Source organism: Pseudorca crassidens, chromosome 1, assembly GCF_039906515.1.
Source record: "Pseudorca crassidens isolate mPseCra1 chromosome 1, mPseCra1.hap1, whole genome shotgun sequence".
Classification (NCBI taxonomy): Eukaryota; Metazoa; Chordata; class Mammalia; order Artiodactyla; family Delphinidae; genus Pseudorca; species Pseudorca crassidens.
Genome location: NC_090296.1, coordinates 9,916,442 through 9,938,964, shown reverse-complemented (window position 1 = coordinate 9,938,964; position 22,523 = coordinate 9,916,442). Strand labels below are relative to the sequence as shown.

The following is a 22,523-nucleotide window of genomic DNA, read 5'->3' as shown; positions in this document are numbered from 1 at the left end:
ACTATCCGTTCACTAAACACTCTGAATTTTCCCATGTTCTCCATCCAACAACCCCAGGAGGAAGGTACTACTATCAGTTCCATCCCACAGTAGAAAACTGAAGTTTAGGGAGGCAAGGTGAGTAGCTATGAATCCAAGACGGAACCCAGAAGTTTCACCTCATGGTTCATGCTTTGCTGTTCGTATCTGTTGACACAAACAAGTTCTCTGGAGGAGGGCAGGGTCAGATTCATCTTACTGATTAACTGGAGATGGGGTGGCCTTTGTTTTTAACAGGTTTCTTTGGGGGTAAAATTGATAAACAATAAACACATTTCAACTGCAGAGTTCGACAAGTTTTAACATATATACCTACAAAACCATCACCCCAATCAAGATAATGAACACACCCATTACCTCAAAAGTTTCCTGATTCCACTTCTAATCCTTCCCTCCTGCCCACACCCTGACCCAGTCAACCGCTGATGTGCTTACTGTCTGTAGAGGTTAGTTTGCATTTTCTGGAGATTTTTACGTAAATGGAATTATATATACATATATATATATATACATATATGTATATATATATGGGGGCAGGTGATGTGGTCCTGGCTTCTTTCACTCAGCATAATTAGTTTGAGATTCATCCACGTTGTTGCCTGTATCAGTGGTCCATTCCTTTCCATTGCTGCGTAATATTCCATAGCGTGTGGAGACCCGCCGATGGACAGTTTTGGGCTATACAAATAAAGCTGCTCTAAACACTTGTGTGTGGACATACACTTTCATTTCTCTTGCAAAAATACCTAAGAGTGGGACTTCCCTGCTGGCGCAATGGTTAAGAATCTGCCTGACAATTCGGGGGACACTGGTTCGATCCCTGGTCCGGGAAGATCCCACATGTCGCGGAGCAAGTAAACCCGTGAGCCACAACTACTGAGCCTGCGCTCTAGAGGCCGTGCTCCCCAACAAGAGAAGCCACCGCAATGAGAAGCCCGCGCACCGCAACGAAGAGTATCCGCTGCTCGCCACAACTAGAGAAAGCCCGCGCGCAGCAACGAAGACCCAACGCAGCCAAAAAAAAACAGAAAATAAAAAAAAAAAAATACCTAGGAGTGGAGTGGTTGGATCAGATGGTAGGTGTATGTTTACATTCACACTATTTTCCAAAGCAGCCACGCCACTTTTCATTCCCAGCAGCAGTGGATGAGAGTTCCCGTACCCACACGGCCCTCTATGGTCAGTCTTTTTAATCTTAGCCCTTTTAACCAGTGGGTAATGAAATCTCATTGTGGTTTTAATTGGCAGTCCCTAACGGCGAACCGTCTGATTGCCTTTTGCGTTTGTACTTTAGGACAAGGTACTAAGCTCCAGACTGCGCTCTGCACTTCCCAGGCTCCTCCTCCTTTAAGGCTGCCGTGCTCAGTGCGGGCCCGGTAGGCTGGAGGCTAAGGGAGTGAGGAGGTGAGTGATGGGGAGACAGCCAGCAGGAAGTTGCTCCAATTTCGAGGGCGCTGCCGGCTGACTCCTTGAACCAACAGCCAGGAGTGTGTAAAAACAGATAAATGGAGTCCCTCACGTGTGCGTGGGGCTCTCGGAGCTCCCAAAGAGCAGTGCCATGGGGCCCTTATCCATGCTCCTGCGGGCCCCTGGTTCAGTAGGGACCTGGATGTCTGCTCAACAAGTCGTGTGGCTGCCACGGGGTCTCCCAGCGTCCAGGATGGAAATCAACAACTTCCGAGTCAGTAGTCCAGCACCACTGAACTCAGCCTGCTGTTCTCATTTGAATGTGAACTGCCCATCTTGATCACTGCTACCTTGATCAAGGTACCTGAGACAGACACTGACACACAGTAGGCGCTCACAAATGTTCATGGGTGGATAGATAAATCTGGAAAATATAAAGAATAATATTTACCCCCATTGGCATTTAGTAGGTACTTGATAATTGTTAGTTCTGGTCTTTTTATAAATTTAATTAATTGATTAATTTATTAATTTTTGGCCATGCCCCGCGGCTTGCGGGATCTTAGTTCCCCGACCAGGGATTGAACCCAGGTCCCGGCAATGAAGGCGCTGAGTCCTAACCACTGGACCGCCAGGGAACTCCCTGGTCTTTTTTATTAAAAGGAATATGTGTGAAGCCAGAAGGAGCATCTTACCAGCCCTATTTGGTCCTCAATATACACAAGCTGCAGGTTCAGGGAAACTTGGGAAAGGCAGGGATGGGGAAAGGGTGGACATCAGCATAGATCCTGTTAACCCCCAAATCAGAGTCTTCCTTCAGGCCATGGATTGGGGGCAGAGCAGGCCCCAAAATGGAATTAGGGAGCATGGGGTCCAGTGCAGGCTCTGCCCCTAACCAGCTCCAAACACCAGTCTCTTTGGTCAAATGAGAGCAAGAATTTCTGCCTGACCTCCTCCTCTCTGAGATGGGGGAGCTTTAAACAGGAAGATGTTTTGAAGGGAAGGGGCACATCCGATTCACCTCCGGGCTTTTTTTTTTTTAAACAGAACAGCTGTTAGGAAGGGACGTATACACTGGCGAGAAGCTCTGCTCTATTCAAAGGCACAGAACTGTAATGATTGTCAGGCAACCTATAGGCTAACTGTACCATGTTACCATGTCACACCGTGTAATAGCCACGGGCTATAGTAACCAACTGTGTAGCGGGCCTAACACTGGGGTCAGTGCTACACCGTTCCAAGCTACAATTCCAACCTGCAATAACCAGAGACCTTAATAAGAGCTGGCTCCTTGTGCCAGGCCATGTTCCTAGAGCACCTTATAGTGCTTTAGAAACAAATAGGCTACCGGGTAGGTGCTAATATAAAACTCCATATTAGAAAATAAGGAAGCAAAGCACAGAGATGTTAAATGACTTTCCCCAAAGCGTGCAAAGCAGGGATTGAAACTCGGGCAGCTTGGCTCCAGAGCCTTTTCCTTAACCACAGCGCCTTGCCCGGAGACAAGAGGTCAGTAGTCGCCTGGTCAGTGCATCAGGGCTGGTTAATGCGAGTTAAGAAGGAGCTGCTGCTGGACGGCACGTGGAAGAGCTGTGAAATATACTACACAGCTCACCCGACCATTCTTCAGATACTGCCCAGAGCAAGCACTCACATTTGGGCCAGGCCTGTGGCCCTACCAGCAAAGCCGAGTTTTGCCACCTGCCCCCCTCCCCCTGCACCTGCAGCCCTTGGGACACAGTGCCAACCAGAACACGCCACTCAGCTCCACGACTGTTGTTGACGTGTCTGTCTTCCCATTAGACTGTTGCTCTCAAGGGCAGAGGCTGTGTCTCATCTGCTCTGTATACCCAGGCCTGGAGCACAGCCAGCCTGGAGGAGGATGGCGGTGTTGCTTACTAAGTGAGCACAACACTAATATTCTTGGAAAAGCAGGGCTGGCTCCCATGGGGCCAGGCCAGGGTAGGGAGTTCCTGAAACTGCCCACAGGTTTCAGACTGGCTCCAGATCTCAGGCTGCAGGGCTAGGCCTCATGGGACACCCCCAGGAGCCAGTGAAAAGTACTGCGGAAACCTCCCTACATTTCCGCATGTAACAATTGGACCAGGACTTCCCCAGCGGTCCAGTGGTTAAGACTCCGTGCTTCCACTGCAGGGGCTCGGGTTGGATCCCTGGTCAGGGAACTAAGATCCCACATGCCGTGCAACTCGGACAAAAACAAACAAACAAACAACAACAAAAACAACTGGACCACCTCTCGGGAATCTTCTTATCTAGCTGTGCCATTTTACAGATGGGGAGACTGAGGCTTAGAGAAGGCGAGAGACCCACCCAAGATCTTGCAGCAGCTCAGTGGCAGAGCTATGGCCAGGACTCATCTTGGTATAAAAACATCTCTGCCTCTGAAGGAAAGCATTACATTTCTTCAAAATAACCCACGGATAAGAAACAATCAACTCTCATATTTATAGACGATTAATTTTCAACAAGCGTGCCAAGACAATTTAACGGGAAAAGAATAGTCCTTTTAACAAATGGTGCTGGGACAACTGGATATCCACGTGCAAAAGAATGAACTTGGACCACTACCTCACACTATATACAAAAATTAACTCAAAATAGGTCAAAGGCCAAATTGTAAGAGCCAAAACTATAAAACTCATTGAAGAAAACGTAGGTGCAAATGTTCCTGACCTTGGATTAGGCACTGATTTCTTAGATGTGTCACCAAAAGCACAAGCAACAAAAGAAAAAAAAAAAAGATAAACTGGACTTTATCAAAATTAAAAACTTTTGTGTTTCAAAGGACACCATTGAGAAAGTGAAACAACAACCCACAGAACGGAAGAAAATTTTGCAAATCATTTACCCACTAAGGGACTTATATCTAGAAAGACAAAAACCCAATTATAAAATTGGCAAAAGATCTGAATAGACATTTCTTCAAAGACGACATACATACGAATAGCCAATAAGCACATGAAAAGATGCTCAATGTCATTAGCCATCAGGGAAATGCAAATTAAAACCAAAAGGAGATGCCACTTCCCATACGTAAGGATGGCTATAATCAAAACAACAGACAATAACAAAGTATCGGTGAAGATGTGGAGAAAGGGGAACGCTCTTATGCTGCTGGTGAGAATATAAAAAGTTTAGCCACTTTGAAAAGCAGCCTGGCAGTTCCTCAAATGATTAAACACAGAGTTACCACATGATCCAGTGATTCCACTCCTAGGTATATTCCAAGAGAAATGAAAACATATGTCCACACAAAAACTTATACGCAAATGTTCATGAGAGCCGAAAAAGTGGAAACAACCCAAATGTCTGTCAACTTATGAACGGATAAATAAAATATGCTACATCCACACCATGGAATATTACTCAGCAATAAAAAGCAATGAAGTAGTGATGCGGTTACAACATGTAAGAACCTTGAAAACATGATGCTAAGTGAAAGAAGCCAATCACAAAGGGCCACATATCGTATGGTTCCACTTACACGAAATGTGTAAAACAGGCAGGTCTGTAGAGACAGAAGGGAAATGGGTGGCGCCCAGGGCTGGGGTGGGTGCATGGGTGGACCGGGGATTGTGCAGGTTCGGGGTGGGGTAGTAAAAATGCTCTAAAAATGACTGGGGTGATGTTTTTACAACTCTGTGAATATACAAAAAGGCATGGAATTGTACACTTTAAATGCACCCATTTAAATGGTATACTGTGAATTATATCTCAATAAAACTTTTTCTGTAAAAGAAACAATCAAAATCTCCAAATTAAGAGGGCCCTTCAAACAGACCTAATTTAAGCACCCATTCCTGTGAGAAAGAGACCCACCCCCGTGAGAAGTTACTCAATTCAATTGACAGCATTTGCTGAGTTAACACTAAAAATATTTTTTATACTTGAGAGGCAGGTCTTTTTTTTTTTTTTAGACAAAATAATTTAAATGTTCTTAAATATTAAGAACATAAAATATCCAAAAACTATGACAATATTTCTGTTTTACATTATGGACAATTACAGAGAGAGAGATCAGAGACATAGATTTATGTTAACATTAAGTGACAAAAAGAATTCAAGACACAAAGATGACAGGGGAGAGCCAGTGAGAGGCAGGTCTTAATACTCATTCCCATTTTACAGACGAGGGCACTGAGATGGAGCAGTTTTGTGCTCTGCCCAAGGTCCCAGAGCTACTAGTTAGGAGATAAGGAGTCAAATCCAAGACCAGTCGGCTTTAACATCCAGATGTACACAGCGGTGAGCCAGGCGCAGGCGGCGGGTTATAAACACGGTCTGCGTGACCGCAGACTCTGAGGCTCTTATATGCTCAAATGGAGCGGCACGTGAGAAACTCGGAGCCTAGAGAGTGGAGCAATGATGCTGATTAGGGGATCCAGGGAGGGGTTCACAGACGAGGGGACACATTGACTGAGATGGAATGATGAGCAGGGTCTGGATAAGATGACAAGTGGGAAAGGGTATAACAAGCTGTTGGACCAGCATAAGCAAAAGCTGGGAAAGTGCAACGCCAAGTTCAGGCGGCAGAGTGGGCTTGGGAATTGTTAAAGGAAGCTGTGACGGACAGGCAGGCAGGGGAGTGAGAGGGGTGCACTGACTTCCCTCTGTGAGCACTAGGGAACCAGCGAGGGTCTGTGAGCAAGGGAGTGGCGTGCTCTGATCAGTGACAGACCCACAGGCAGGGAGGGCAGCGCCTGACCAATTGTCTGGAAACAATGTTGCACTGAAAAGGGTCCAGGCAACCTGGAACCTTCAATCACGTGCTTGGAAATGCTTTGTAAAGTGCTGTTTAACCCCAAGGCATTCTTTTTATTGGAAACCTGCTCTTCCACAAAGAAACCAGAGTTCAAGTCCAAGGATCTTTTCTCCACTGCTGACTGAATGTGCAAATATCTGATCAGCTGTGGGGAGCGGCCGTCATTCCTCCCCACGGTGTCTGCCCTTGAAGCTAGTCCCCACGACCCCCTCCCAGCAAAGCCCGCAGCCTCGCACCCCAGCCTCGCACCCCAACCAACACTGGTGGGTAACGAGTGTTCTGCCTGCTCCTACCCTGTCCCCACCCCAGGTCATCTGTGACCTTATGATTGCCCTGGGTGAGTGTCAAGGTCATCATGAGTCTTAACTTTTGTATGCCAAAGGAGGCCTCTGTGGGTTGGGGAAAATGTCACCCAGACTTCCCATGTATGAGGTTACCTGCTGGGTGCCAGGTGCCGGGCAGGTGCGGTGCATCCATTACCACCAACCACCAAGGCAGGGGCGACCGCGTCACCTTACAGATGGGGAAACTGAGGCTCAGAAGGGCCAGCTCTCCTGCCCAGGTCAGACAGCTACTGAGGCGCAGTCAGAGGCAGGACCAGGTCTGTTGGGCTCCAGCGCCCATGCCGTGCTGCAAGACGGCCAGCAAAAGGAGGAAGTGAGTCAGGAAGGCAGAAGAAGGAGGGTTCCTTTTTGAGTCAGAACAGGATGTCCCATCCCATAGCCGACTGATGCAGAGGCCAGGGGTGGGGGGGGAGGTGAACCCCTGCAGGTCAGACTGACGAGGTGCCCAGACCAAGTCCTCTGCAGGGAGCGTGCCTGAGATGGGGGACTAGCTGAGAGGCATGCCCAGTTTGGGCGGGACTGCGATGGGCCCAGTGACGCCAGGCCTCTCAGTGTATGGCTCGAAATGAATCAGGCCAGATGGGGCACCAACCAGGCTGTGGAGGCCTGACCTGGGTTTCCAGGAACTGACGGCCGAGAAAAATCCAGCTCACCCTCACTTCTCTCCCTCTGTGCCTCTCACTCCATCCAGCCGCCAGGCCAGGTGATGATGAAGGGCGTGCCCTCCAAGGACCCGTGTGAACAGGCAGAGAGAGGGGCCCATCTCACCTTCTAGCCCAGAGCCACACCAGGCCCAACTTCCCTCTGTTCCAGAGCTTGGGAGACGCTTTATTCATTTAATGACAGATCTTGTTGCAACGCCTGCTCCGTACCAGATGCTATGGTTGGTGCTGAAGATCACAGAGGTGAACAGGACCGACCAGATCCTGCACCCGTGGGTCACCTGACAGCTCAGGCTCCCTTCCTTCTGCTGGAAGGTGGACACCGTGTTCAGAGTCTTCTCAACACCCTCCCGCCCCCACAGTCTCTACAATACGGCATTTCTTGACCTGAGACCTTCTGGTATCCACTAGCTCACCTCGCAAGTGTCCCGTGGGTAGCACTCACTAAATTCACTTTTCAAAATGTGTCTGTGACGGTTTCCCTGGTGGCGTAGTGATTAAGAATCCGCCTGCCAATGCAAGGGACACTGGTTCGAGCCCTGGCCCGGGAAGATCCCACATGCCACAGAGCAATTAAGCCCGTGGGCCACAACTGCTGAGCCTGAACTCTAGAGCCCACGAGCCACAACTACTGAGTCCACGTGCCACAACTACTGAAGCCTGCGTGCCTAGAACCCATGCTCCGCAACAAGAGAAGCCATGACAATCCGCACGGCAACGAAGAGTAGCCCCCGCTCACCGCGACTAGAGAAAGCCCGCGCACGGCAACCAAGACCCAACACAGCCAAAAATAAATAAATGTATTAAAAAAACACAAAATGTCTCTGTGGACCAGGGGTTTTAACCTGCCCCCCTCCCCGACAATGGGTGAGACCCCCTGGATTAGGCTATGAGGGCTCCCAGAGCCTCCTGACATCTTATGCAGCATCTCGTGTGTAGGCTTATTCTCCTGGCAAGGTCTGCAGGTCTCATCAGCTTCCCGAAGGCCCCCTGACTAGCGCTACACCAGACTCATGGTGTTAATTATCAACGTTTCTCCTTGTAAATGACCCAGAATATTCCCTGGGGTGGATGTCACAAACTCTCCTTAATCATTTCCATTTTGCTGGACAGTTATGTCACATTTTTGTTGTTTTTCTCAGTTCGGCTAGAACATTTGCAAACTTATGACTGAGTTAACATTTGAGCAAGATGTGTACCCCCCTGGCCACAAAGCAGAGCCCTAACCTACTCCAGTATTATCCCGCCCAAGAGGTCTTCTTCTGACCGGGAGAATTCATTTTTCTCTTCAGCATCAGCAGCTGGCCTTCTTTTCAGGGCTGTTTTCCACAAAGAAACAAAGTTTGTGGTCACATGGCTGAAGCTGCCTGGTGTGTAACAAGGAGGACCAGAGACTAACCAAATCCGGGTGATGTTGGGTGGTTAGGCTGGGCTGGGCAGGGCGGGGCTCACTCCTGGTGAGTCACTGCGCTGGACACCCTCCGCCCACCACATGCACACACACACACACACACACACACACACACACACACACACACACAGTCACGGTCACAAAGGCCTGCCTCTTCCAGGACACTTCCTAACAGCTGCTAAGCATGTAGACCCTAGAGCCAACTGGCTGAGCAGATTCAGGCCTAACTTTGCTGCTGAAAAACAATGAGGCCTCAGTCAAGTGGATTTAACTCCTCTGACTTCACTTTCTCATCTGTAAAATGGAAGTAATAATAGTATGAACTTCTTATCACTGATCTGATTAAGTGAGTTATACTGGTAAATGGTGCTGGTAACCAGTAGGTGCTATATAAATGTTTGAGATAAATATTGAGAAAAAAAAGATGCCACTTAACTGTCCAGCAAAAAGAAAATGGTTAAGGAAAGTTGATGACATCCATCCCGTGGAATATCCTGGGCCATTTACACTGAGAAACGTGATGATTGACACCATGGAATAATGCTGTGTCTGAAGAGAAAAAAGAGCACGTTGCCACTATTTATAATAGCCAAGACATGGAAGCAACCTAGATGTCGATCGACAGATGAATGGATAAAGAAGATGTGGTATATACACACACACACACACACACACACACACACACACAGTGGAATACTACTCAGCCATAAAAAAGAATGAAATAATGCCATCTGCAGCAACATGGATGGACCCAGAGATTATCATACTAAGTGCAGTAAGTCAGACAGAGAAAGACGAATAGCATGGGATATCACTTACATGAGGACTCTAAAATATGACATAAATGAACTTACAAGACAGAAACAGACTCACAGACATAAAAAACAAACTTATGGTTACCAAAGAGGAAAGGGGAGAGAGGGATAAATTAGGAGTTTGGGATTAGCAGATACAAACTGCTATATATAAAATAGATAATCAACAAGGTCCTACTGTATAGCACAGGGAACTACTATTCACTATCGTGTAATAAACTATAATGGAAAAGAATATGAAAAAGCATAATGAATCACCTGGCTGTACACCTGAAACTAACACAACATTGTAAATCAACTACACTTCAATTAAAACTCTTTGCCCTCTAGACCAACGGTTGAAAAGTTTTTCTGGAATGGGTCCGACAGTAAATATTTTAGGCTTTGTAAGTCAGATGGTCTCTGTCACAACTATTCAAATCTGTAGTTGTAGCGTGAAAACAGCCATAGGCAGTATGTAAATGATGAGCATGGCGGTGTTCCAGTAAAACCTTGTTTACAAAATCATGTGGCATTTGGGCTGTGGGCTGCAGTTTGCCGACTCCTACTGTGCAAATTATACAAAAACTGTGTGAGAAAAGATAAAGATTGAAAGGAACACAGGAAAAAGGAGAAGGTTCTCTTAGAGCACTGGAATCACAGGCACATTTTTTAAATGTCAATTTCTTTAAGGTGGTAGTAGTAGTTTTTTAAAAAATTAAAGTACTTTAAGACTGCGTACATTCTAATAACAAATTAAGAGATTTCACAGTTCCATTCGACTTTTTAAAATAAGTTAGAATTAGGAAGCCCAGCTTTCACATTATGCTGTATAGAAAACGTAGTCCATGAAGTATGGCCAGCATGGGACTGAATCTGGCTTCTTTATCTACTAGCTGTGTGACCCCAGGCAAGTTTATTAACCTCTCTGTTCCTCAGTTTCCTTGTTTGTAAAGTGAGGATACCAATGGCACCAGCAAGCATACAAAGGCCCGGCACTGGGCTTCCCTGGTGGCGCAGTGGTTGAGAATCCGCCTGCCAATGCAGGGAACACGGGTTCGAGCCCTGGTCCGGGAAGATCCCACATGCTGCAGAGCAGCTAAGCCCGTGCGCCACAACTACTAAGCCCACGTGCCACAACTACTGCAGCCCACGAGCCTAGATCCCATACTCCACAACAAGAGAGAAGCCACCGCAACCAGAGAAAGCCTGCACACTGCAACGAAGACCCAACGCGGCCAAAAATAAATAAATAAATTTAAAACAAAACAAAAAAAACGAACAAAGGCTTGGCGCTGAGCCTGGGGTACAGTAGGCCCTCAATACAAAGACGTGCCTTTCAGACCTACAGGACCCACAGGACCCACACAGGCAGGATCTTGCTGACCCTGGGTCTGTGTCATCACCAGGATCAAAGCAGACTAGAAAACCCAGCACGCTTTACTTCTCACCTAAGAAAAATACCCTCCTATGGTTTTCAGGTTTGGTTTATAAAAGGATACAGAGCAACTTGAACCCCACTTTCATTTAATAAATGGCACCCCAGCTGTGAGAAGAACAGCCAGAAGAAGGCAGGGTTTGTTCCAAATGGGAGTTTTCGGAGCAAGGGAGTTCTCGGGGCTGCCCTGGCCGAACCCCTGGGGAGATCCACGTCCCCACAGGGGCTCAGGCCCAGCGTGCTTCTTCCTGGGGCCTGAGCCCCTGGGCCCTGAGTCTTGAGGAGGCAGAGGGAACAGAGTCCTCTCTTTTTGGCAGAAAGGGGCACTTAGGGTTCAGAGTCAAAGGCCCTTCTGACTTAATCCCTCCAAGGCTCCACAGCCCGTACCTGAGAAAGTCCACAACGTGTCCCAGGACAGTTGAGGTCCTTCTCCATCTATCTCTGCAGCCTCACCTCCCACTGATTCCCACCTCCTCTTCCTGAACCAGAGCTCCCTGGGGCTCCCTGTACATAGCATGTGGCTTCCCCCCTCAGTGTTCTTCTTTGCCTGCCCACATTCATTCATCAGTTCTGGCACCACTGCCTCCAGGGAGCCCTCCAGGATTTTTCAGGGTGTACCGGGCTGGGAACTAACACTGTTAAGCATGTACCGGGTGGCAGTCCCCATGTTAGGTGTTTACACACAGCTTATTGAGGTCTCTCACCTCTTGTTAAGTAGGAATGATTGTCTTCTTTATATAAAGAAATCAAGGTCCAAAGTGGTTCAGTGACCTGCCCAAGGTCATACAGAAGGTATCCTGCTGCCTTGTTCTCCCCAACAGTCCCTTAGCAGAGCCCAAGAGGTTTAAAACTGTCCACATCCTGCTGGAGCTGCAAGGTGGTATCCACTGAGCTATCCAGAAGAGTTCATCCTCCTTATCTCGATGCCGTGCCTGATATCTGGAAGCCTCAGAGCACCACTAAGACTTCCCCCAGGAGCCTTCACCTCCCAGGAGTCCAAGGTCAATCGGTAACAGGCTGTGTAGATTATAATTAGCACATGCCAGTTCCTTCCCAGGCTTCAAGACGCCAGTTTTACGATGTGTCTGTGTGAAGCCAAGGGCACCGGCCTTGGGGACTGATTAAGTCTTCAGTCCTTGCCCTCCGGGGTGGGGGGCAACATGAGGGGGTCACCAGCAGGGGTGAGTCACGTCCTTGCAGACACAGAGGTGCCACCCAAGCCCCTTGGACCTCAGGACCAGGGGCTACCAGTACCCAGGCAGCAGGGAGATGCCACCTGGGGCTCTGGGGAGCAGCGTGTTTCCCGGGCATGGGGCACTTGGCCCTGCCGGACTCCACTCCTCCCTCCCGGAGGGGACTGTGTCCAGGGCTGAGCTCCCCGTCACTCCCAGCAGACAATAGCTTACTGTTGTGTGCAGCGCTTGGAAGCTGACCAAGCGCATCCCCCTCCTTATCCCCCTGATGGGAGGGAGTTTAATCCCTTTCCTCCTGGAGGAATCTGGGCTCCCCAACAATCCCTTAGCAGAGCCCATGGCCCTCCTGCTGCTGCCCAGCAAGGTCACCCGCACAGTTGGGGGAGAGAGGCGGTCAGCACGTGAGCCCCATTCTTTGCACTCCCGCCCTGGGGACCGGGGTCAGACACACGGGGCCTCCCACACCCGGCACAAACAGCACATGACCTCCTAAAATGTGTCTCTCCCCTCCTGTTGCACAATGCTAGCTTTAGTGGATTTTCTTGCAAGGACTGATGGCCTGCAAGATTTGCATGAAAGGCAAATGTCTCCCTCCCCGAGCTGACCGCACTCAACAGTAGGGCCGCCACCACTCAGGGGAAGGTGTGTCCATTCTGCATGCACAGGAGGGGAGCCACACGTGCTGGGCCTGAATCACTTCCCCTCCACGGAACTGCAACCTCCAGCCTGGCAGCAACTGGCCAGGACATGTGACCTTCGGATATGGTCTGTTTACTTATTGCTTGCTTGTGGAAGCTAGATGATTCTAGAACCTTCTAGAATATAAGTTCCATCAGAGCAAAAGTGTTGCCAGTCGTGTCCACTGCTCCCGTCCCTCTGCCTAGAATAGCGCCTGGCATGCGGTAGTCCCTCGGCAAGGAGTTGGTGAGTGAATGAATGAATCGCTGCTCTACATATTCAGCGCCACTCACTTGTTCAAGAAACCTTTACAGGTGCCAAGTGCAGCTGAGAAAATACGAAGCTGGGACCTTCCCTTGAGGAGCTCATCGTGTCAGGGGTGGGAGGGGAAGACGAATGAACAGAGAAGGCCAGTTAGAGTTAAGGTTCAGCTCAGAGCGGACACAGCGTGGTGAGAGACTGCCAAGGGAGGGAAGGGCATGCAGGACGGGGAACAGCATGTGCAAAGTAGCAAAGCATGAATTGGCATCTGAGTAATTTGTCCCCAGCATGGAGGAAATGAAGGCGGAGACCCTCAACCCTCATTCCTTCATCCTACAGCACTTACTACCTGCTCTGTGCTCAGGGACAGGCAGAGGCTGGCCCGAGGACAGGGTGGTTTCTGTCTTCACGCGCTCACAGACTCGGGGGACAGCAGAGCCAGTGATTCTTCGTGCACAGGGGCTCTGGGAGCTCAGAGGAGGGGCAATCAAGTCTGAGGGGGCACTGAGGCTCAGGGGGCAGTTGACCCCTCTTACACTGTCCATTGTGACCCAGACTGCCCAGCGCCACGGTCAGGATGGCAAGACTCTGACTAACTAGGGTGACCCAAGTGTCTTGGTTTGCCCAGGGCTTCCCCAGTTTTAGCTCCAAAAGTCCTGTGTCCCAGGAGACCCCTCAGTCTTGGGCAAACTGGGAACAGCTGGTCACACTTACTTCCACCTGCATGTCCCCTCCCAACACCCCTCCCGCCAACCTCTCAGCCACTCACAGGTGAGGGCTGGATTTTTAGCAGCCAGTGTCCAGGGCAGCTTTTCCCCGGGTAACCGAGTGGGAACAGAGGGCACAGCGATGGGTGAGTCTAATGCCTGTGTTCCTCGCTTCTCTGATTAAGTCTTCAGACAAGTGCAGGGGCACAGAAAACACTGGCTCGGCCGCCTTCCCAGGCTGCTGCAGGCTCTCTGGTCCCTTCACTGTTTCCCTTGTCTGAGTTTTGCCTCCCGAGGCCTCCCCTATCCAAGGTCAGGCTTCCTCCCCAGACTTCCTTTGTGTGTTCAGAGTGAGACCCATTGCAGGCGTCCAACACACACGTGCTGGGCTCAAGAAACAGGCAGCTAATGACGACTTTTCCATCTCCCTTATACAGAAGAGAAAACCAAGGCATAAAACTGGTCAGGAATCCACCTCTGCTATTTATTTCCCAAGATCCTGATGATTCCATTATTCAAAACCAGCTGACTTAAATCCCGCCTTCTAGAACCCTCCCTACTAGCCCTGCAGAGACACACACCGTAGACGTTCTCTCCCAGGAGGACTCAGAAAAACTTAAAATCTTGTCCAGATGCCTGTTTCCACGCTGGGGCTTCTAAACCAGAGCTCCATGCAGAGCAACAAAGTTCCCCCTAAAATATTCACAGAAACCCCTCAGTCTGGTGCCTCCCCAAACTGCTAGAGGGCTGTGAGGTCCCCCAAATGATGCTGGTCTCCCCAAGAACCTGAGGCACAGCATGCAGGAGTTATAAGAGCCTGGCTCTAGAGGAAAAGATCGTTAAATTAACCACCTCCACAAGTCCCTAGAGAAACTAGATTTATTCTCCTGTCTGGCTGTCTGCAAGGGCATCACATAGAGAAAGCTAGGTCTTTCAAGTCACAGTCTTCAAGCTCTACCATTTTTTACTAGCTTGTGTCCTTGGTCAAGCTCTGTAACTTCTATGGGCCTCTTTCTCCATAAAGTGCTAAATAAGATCTACTGTGCAGGGTTGCTGGATAAAGGGATAAAGCATCCCTGTACTCTCGAACTCTATGGAAGTGAGAGGAAATAGCTAACCTTCGTGAAGGGTGTGCTACGTGCCAGAAGTGAACTGTCTGGCATTGATTTGATCGGTCCCACTATTACTGCCTCTACAGATGAAAGAACTGAGACTCAGAGAGGCTAAGCCATCTGCCCAAGGCTCCACAGCCAGCCCAGGACCAGTGTTCTCCCTCCGTCTTCACCACTAGACCTAATATTTGTTGATAAATGAACTAAGTACAGTAACTAATACTAGGTTCTACTTTAACTAACAGACATGAGACTCAGACCTGTTTCAGCGCCCTATTTGTAAGAACTGAAATGATTAGAACAGTGACTTACATCTTTAAGGTCCACCCTCCACTGCAGAGAAGGTTTCTAGAGCAGGGGACTGCTACACCGTGGCCCACTGCCTGTTTCTGTACAGCTCTCCAGCTGAGTGGTGTTTTCATTTTTAAATGGTTGGAAAAAAATCAAAAGAAGAGTAATATTTCATGACAGGTGAAAATTACATGCAATGCAAATTCCAAGTAGTTTTATCGGAACACAGCCCGCCCATTCATTTCCAAAGTGTCTATGGCTGCTTTCTAGATACAACGGAAAAACTGAATAATTGCGATGGAGACCAAATGGTCCACGAAGCCAAAAATACTTACCATCTGTCCCTTTACAGAAAAAGTTTGCTGACCTCGGTTCTATCAGCTCAAGGGAAATACCTCACCCCAACCCTACCTATCAGCATAGCATTCTTCCAGGTCTGAGAATCCAGAAGATTCCTTACTATTCCTTTCAGGAAATACAATAGTAGGCAGTCCCTGATATCCAGAATGGGCTGATCAGGCAAAGTTTTCCAAATGCTGAGAGCCGTGTCTTCAGCAGTTTTCCCTCTGGAGCTCCCCTTACTTAGAGACACTCAGGTAGTGTTTGTCACTAAGGTGAGGTCTTCCCAGCGCTCTCAGGGACATTGTTGGAGCCACCTACCCATGCCCTTCAAGATGGTACCGGAATCATACCTGGATCCTGGATTGGGTTCCACCCTCCCCAGGGGCTGCCATGGCATGAATCCCTAGAAGAGAGTTCAAAGACAACAGGAACCTCACAATCACTCTGAAAGAAGGCACACAGGCCAGCTCTCCAGTGATAATAGGTAGGGGCCCCGGCACACAAGCAGAAAAAGCCGGCTGGGGTCAGGCAGGGTCTGTTCACCTGAAATTCTCTTTCTGTTTCGCTTCGGGAGAGTTTAAAGGGCAGCTGTGGTGAGCACTCCTTGGATCCATCAGCATGCCAGGCTTTGAGGGGCCCTTGGGAGTCATCTAGTTCCATGTTTCTACACACTTTGGCCATTTGGGCATCATCACATCCATGGTTTTTTTTTTTTCTGCGGTACGCGGGCCTCTCACTGCTGTGGCCTCTCCCGTTGCGGAGCACAGGCTCCGGACGCGCAGGCTCAGCAGCCACGGCTCACGGGCCCAGCCGCTCCGCGGCATGTGGGATCCTCCCAGACCGGGGCATGAACCCGCGTCCCCTGCATCGGCAGGCGGACTCTCAACCACTGCGCCACCAGGGAAGCCCACATCCATGATTTGGGCCACATCTGGGGACACCTGCACTATTATTTTTTCTCGTTCGTTTGTAAGAAATTCAACCCGTTGAAACTTAAATTTATTTTAAGAGGAGACCTTTTATTTTTACCTTAAATAGAAAGCCAGGGTGAGGATCGTTTGCCATGTATAGAACATCAAAAGGAATAAATGCAATGACTATAAACGCCATTTATTTATCTCTATCTGGTGGTCAGCACATAAAGAGAGATGGGCGAGTGTCAGGGAGGTGTCAGACCAGATTAGCTCCACACGGAGACCGTCTCTGCACAAAATCCAGTGCTTCGCAACCATCCCTGTGCACCGAGAACCACCTGGGGAGCTTTGACAAAATACAGATAAGTCAGTCCCAGGTCCAGAGACTCACCCTTTAGCCGAAGGCGGCACCCAGGTGATTATGAGAACACAGGATAATCAGAAGGATTAAAAAGAAAAAGTCCGGGCTTTCCTGGTGGCGCAGTGGTTGAGAGTCCGCCTGCCGATGCAGGGGACACAGATTCGTGCCCCGGTCCGGGAGGATCCCACATGCCGCGGAGCGGAGCGGCTGGGCCTGTGAGCCATGGCCGCTGAGCCTGTGCGTCCGGAGCCTGTGCTCCGCAATGGCAGAGGCCATAACAGTGAGAAGCCCGCGTACCGCAAAAAAAAAAAAGAAAAAGTCCAAAGGAAGATGGAGAGGAAGACAGAAGGGAGTTATGTCACCTGTGCTCTCAGCGCACCGCAGTCATCCTGTCAGTTACTAGTAGCCGCCTGGTCCAAACTCAGAGCTCTGACCTAGTTTAAGCTCCCTGGCTGTATTGAAAAGGACCCCGAGGCCAGACTGGGAGTCAGACAATAGGGCCTGGAGTGGTGACATTGACTTTTTTCCCATAATTAATTCTATGAAAGAACAAAATTGCATTGGCCATTAGGGATGGCTGGGACCTTGGGAAGGAAACGAATGACTGAGGTATGCGGTCTGCACCCTGTATACCCCAATAAGAGTCCTCCAAAGGGGACAGGCTTAGGCTGGGTCGACTCCAGCCCATCACGCCCCCCCGGACGGGCCTTGGCCAAGAACACCTGAGCCTGGGCTGACTCACCAGCAGTTGCGCTGGACCCAACAAGTCCAGTGCTGGGGCCGAGGTAGGCGGAAGTGCCGAGCTCCCTTCCAAGTGCCCCAATTGTCACCAAAGTCACCTCCCAGCTAGGGAGCGCCTCGGGGGAACGGGGAGCGCTCGGGAAGGCTGGAGAAGGAAGAGACCGGAACTGGACCAAGCACCTGCTTGGAGCTGGGAATGCCTCGTAAACCTGGGATCACATCTGCCCCTCACACCAGCTCTGCAGGGAAGGTGTGACCAGACCCCCTGAACCGGCGAGTTGTCCACGCCCGTAGAGCTTGTGTGACTTGCCAAGACCCCACTGCAGGTGGCAGAATCAGGGTCTCAGCCCAGGTCTGTCTGACGTCACCATTCCAGGCTGCCGGCTCCACACCTCAGGCCCAGGAGCAGAGAAAAATCAGGCAAAGTAGAAGGTCTGTCCTTTGCATAGGAAGACAGGTGACACCTTGCTCTGTGGGCTACACTAGCGTTTAACAATCCCTTAGCTCCAGGCGGGGTTTTGTGGCTTGCGATACCCGCTCACACACACCAAGCGCGGTGAAGAGTGTAGCACGTGTGCCCCGCAACTTTGCAGAGAAGGGAACTGAGGCCCAAAAGGACAAAATTAAAGGGTCCATCATGGGGCCTCTCCCAGCTGCCAGGGAGCTGAGCCATAGTCCCTGGGATGGGACAGTCTGTTTAAAGCATCCACCTCCCCCCACCAGACTGCTCCCATCCAGGGCAGGGACATGTCCATCTCAGTCAGCGCATTGAAGGAATGCGGCTGCCCAAGGAGAGCAGCTTCCAGGGTGGAAGGGCCCAGCTCTCTGGCACAAACGTGTGCCTCTATGGCTCCCGAAGCAAAGTTGGCTCCAGCCAGGAGCCGATTCCAATAGGGGACAAATATAGGAACTTACGGAGACCTCTCCTCCCTTCCCCAAGGGAGTAAGCAGCAACGAGCAAAGACTTAAGCTTTCAGGAGGTTTTATCCAGAAGGAAATGGGGATGAGACACCACAAGATGGACTTTTGAAAAAATCCATTTTCTAAAATTATTTCTGAGCAAAGTTGAGTTCGAAATCAACAAAGCGATAAACAGGCCAATTACGTAAACCAGGCTCGATGGCAGCCTGGCTCTGAGGAAAGGAATGTAACCTGGCAACCCCAACTGGCTCACATCCAACCTACAACCACCGGCTCGTGGTCACCAAGTTCGGACAGCTGGTGAGCCAGCCGCAGGTGGAGATCCCTGGGTCCGAGCTAGCAAATGGCGTGTGCAGGGCAGGATGCTCCAGGGTGGGCCCCAGCTCTGGGGAACCCGTGGCATTCCTGAACCCCTATGACACTCGCCACACAGAGAGGATTTCCTTTGAGGAATGGCCTGGCAGTGTGAGAGCCTTTGGGGATTGCAGAGAAAGAACTAGAAGCCTAGTAAGGAGGCCTGAGTCCTGGGTCTGACTCACCGCGTCCTGCCCAATGCACTCCCAGCATGGAAAGGCCAGTGTAGACCTGCATGAGCTCTGGGATAAATTAGTCTGAGTTCAGTTCTTAACTTCACTGCGAGCTGGCTGAGGACAGGTGAGTTAACCTCGCTGTAAACAGGACTGTCAGAGCACACGTCATGGAATCGTTGTGAAGGTAAAGAGAGAAAATGCAGAGAAGCTTCAGTAAGGGCTGAACAGATGTTAACTGACATGACAAACCAGGCAAGGGGGCTCACGGCATCCCATCCAGCCCATCAGCTTAGACATTTTCATTCATTCATTGATCCATTCATTCTTGCGTTCCGTAAATACGTGTTGAGCAGCTACTATGGCCAGGCTGCTCTGGGGACAGGAAAACAATCTCACCCTCCTGGAGTTTTCAGGTAGATGAGACAGAAGCTAACTAAACTCGACTGTAAATAAATAACTAAGATGATTTCAGGTAGTGTTAAGTGCTAGAGAGACAATAAAACAGGGAGATAAGGACATGGTAGAGAGGGGCAGGGGATGGGATGGGCATTACTGGTGGGCAGGATGACCCCCTGGAGGCTGTGACTGTGAGGTGAGATTTCCAAGAAAAGAAGGAGCAGCCATGGAAAGGCCTGGGGGAGGCACGCTTCACGCAGGGGTAGGAGCAAGAAGGAAGACCGCCGAACGCTGGGCATGAACAGGAGAGAACAGACGACAGGTCTGAGTCCCAGAGAGGCCGAGAGACGTGTCCAGAGTTCCAGGGCCGGCCCCCAGAGAGTCCAGGAAAATGGACGGTTCTCCAAGGAGAAAGTCCCCTGAAGAGGGCCACAAAGGGAGAGAAGGCGTGTGACACCTTCTCTCCCCAGCCTCGGGTCACCTTTCTCCTCTGTGTCCTGGGAATTATTAGCGTGTGCCCTGACCGCTACACTCAGGGGTGGTGTGAACATCAGCTCCCCTCAAGTTTGTAAGATCCTGTTTTAAACCGTAAAGGCTTTTCGCTAAATAATAATAATGAAAATAATAATAAGCTCTTTCTGGTTGGGATGTGGGAATAAATAATCCTCTATCCCTGCCCTCCAGGAGGTCATAATCTAGCAGGAAATCAACAAGAAAACCGAAAGCCACCTATCACTTGCAAAGTGCAATGAGACCATGAAAACGGAATCACCAACCCTGACCGGGTAGTTGAGGAAGACTTCTAGGAGGGGGTGATGTCTAGCCAGGTGTTGGTGGGGAGGCAACAGCTGGGCAGAGGTAACCTCTGGAGCACAGTCTGGAGGTGGGAAACATGAGCCTCCTCCCAGGCTGGAGGCTTGGGACTTAATCCTTAGAGCAAGGGGGCGGAGCGGGGTGGGGGGGGCACTGGAGGCAGATACACAGGGAATCACCTGATTAAGTGACCTGACCCCTCCTGGGAGGGGCAGGGGGGCAGACTGCAGCGGCCATACTGACGGTCCCCAAATACCTACTGTGAGGCTGTGGTTCTTGGATGAGAGGAAACATTCAGACTTCAAGGCACCTTAGAGATCTCCTAATTCCAATCTCCCTTTTTAAAGGGCAGGAAACGGAGACCCGCCCAGGTGAAGGTCAAACAGGTCTGTGAATGAGGGCGCCTCCTAGCATCACAGAGAGGCCAGCTCTTTGCAACAGCAAGGAAAGAGTCTCCCCCAGTGAGTCAGCCCTGCTGCATTATTTCAGCAAATGTCACTTGGGAGGGGCTCAGCCCTTTCCAGATCTCAAATAAAACTCTTGACTTAGAGTTCAACCAGCGGCCACGGTGGGCTTCAGCATCTGAGGAGTGAAGGGTGTGCTCTCACACAGCACACTTAAAACAGTCTCTCGTCTCTTTAGTGCTCCCTTGGGGTGAAACTCCTGCCTCATCAATTACCTGTCACCTGATTTGGGGCAAGACGGTGAACCTCTCTGAACGTGTTTCCCCGACTGAAAACTGGGGATCACCACATCCATGGCACAAAATTGCTTTGATAACTTATAAATATATCCAGCATGCCCTGCGAAGAGTAGGAGGAACCCTAAGAGGGCTTCCAGGAGGAAAGGCACTGCTTGTATGTTTCTGTCCGCGTAAGTCCTGGAAGTGCTGTGGTCACCGCTTGTTGTAGCTCTCTTCTGACTTTCTAAAATTGAAACGATCGCATCGGTTTAATCTCAGATATACCACCCACTTCCCTGCCTTGTAGTACTAGTAGGAGTAGCAGCACAGGTGTGGTGGGTGGTGTCCTGATGAGAGTCACATACATGTAGCAGCACAGAGCGAACTGTCTTCTCTAACTACCTGCCTCACATTCCCTCGGGCGTAAAGCCAGCAGATGGGTCCAGGGGACCTGAGGTTCCTCCCAGCTCAAATACGTCAGGATTTTCTGATTTCAGAAGCATAAATCATGAGGCCAGGACTTAAAAAACCCTGTTGAATCAACTGAGATGGTAGAGTGTGAAAGTCACTCTTTTGTTATGACTTCAGAAGAGGGAGACTACCTCTACTGAATGAGAAACCATGGTCTGTTATACAACACGATTTGTGTTGGTTCCATTTTTTAAACCCAGGCAGATTAACATTTGAATCTCTGGGAAGAGTGTGATTTTCTAAGACAGCCTTGTGAAAATGCTCTATATTACCTTCTAATTTTACCTGTATGTACGATTTGATATATAAACAATGGAATATATATTGTATTACATTATATATGTATTACATCTACATATTATATACATTGTATATGTATATATGTTTCTTATTTGCAAGTGATGAAGCATAAAAATATTTTTAAATAATGCCCACGAGCCCACAGAAACAGTGGAGCCCACTGAGAATGGAGCAGGCTGACCCTGTACCCTCTCCCCCACCAAAGATGGCCACCTTGGTTTTGCATTATCATTCCCTTGCCTTTTTTTTTTTTTAAACCTGCTTAACTTTATGAAACAGGATCTAGGTATAGAGGGGTGCATGAAACATACCTGTACTCACAAGTAATTACAAGGTGAATTCCCTCATAACCCCGCCCCCCACACCATGACCCTCTCAACCCCAATCTCCTCTCCCCCCAGCCCAAGGTGACACTTGACTTTTATTTAAGGTAATCGCCTTCCCGCTTTCTGCCACCATTTTCCATCTCATGTATATATTACATGGGATGTATATATGTTAATCAACTCATGTCAGTGTGCTCGTGTTTTGACCTTTCGAATTTCCTGAGCAGCCTCTGCCTTTCCCCTGAGTCTTTCAAAGTATTCTGGGTATGCTAGGATTCCCTTTGCCAGATCTGCGGCCTAGAAATCCAGGCAAGAGGTGCAGGCCACGCTACATTGTTGCAGCGACATTAGGAGGATTAGTAACAATAAAACCATGATAGCGCCTCTTTCTGGTGTGTCCCCACCATGCTGGGCAGTCTGCTGAGTGTTGTCCCCAGTTGTCTCATTTATCCTCCCAGCAACCCCACAGGAAGGTGTTGGGGCCTCTTAACTCTGTTTGGTTTTTTTTTGCGGTACGCGGGCCTCTCACTGTTGTGGCCTCTCCCGTTGCGGAGCACAGGCTCCAGACGCGCAGGCTCAGCGGCCATGGCTCACGGGCCCAGTGGC

At 49.6% G+C, this 22,523-nt stretch overlaps 1 protein-coding gene across 4 annotated transcripts in view; it reads right to left on the bottom strand.

Annotated features, from left to right (window-relative positions):
* The window catches only part of SYNE3 (spectrin repeat containing nuclear envelope family member 3), a 91,256-nt gene that overhangs the window by 65,006 nt on the left and 3,727 nt on the right, over positions 1 to 22,523 (bottom strand). The window contains exon 1 of one of the 4 annotated variants that reach the window (XM_067726590.1): positions 6,667 to 7,666. The exons of the other annotated variants lie outside the window; for them this stretch is intronic. Coding sequence (XP_067582691.1) covers positions 6,667 to 6,706 — 40 coding nt within the window. The 5' untranslated portion in view covers positions 6,707 to 7,666. Of the gene's footprint in view, positions 1 to 6,666; positions 7,667 to 22,523 lie in introns of those variants that run through there. 4 annotated transcript variants of the gene reach the window in all.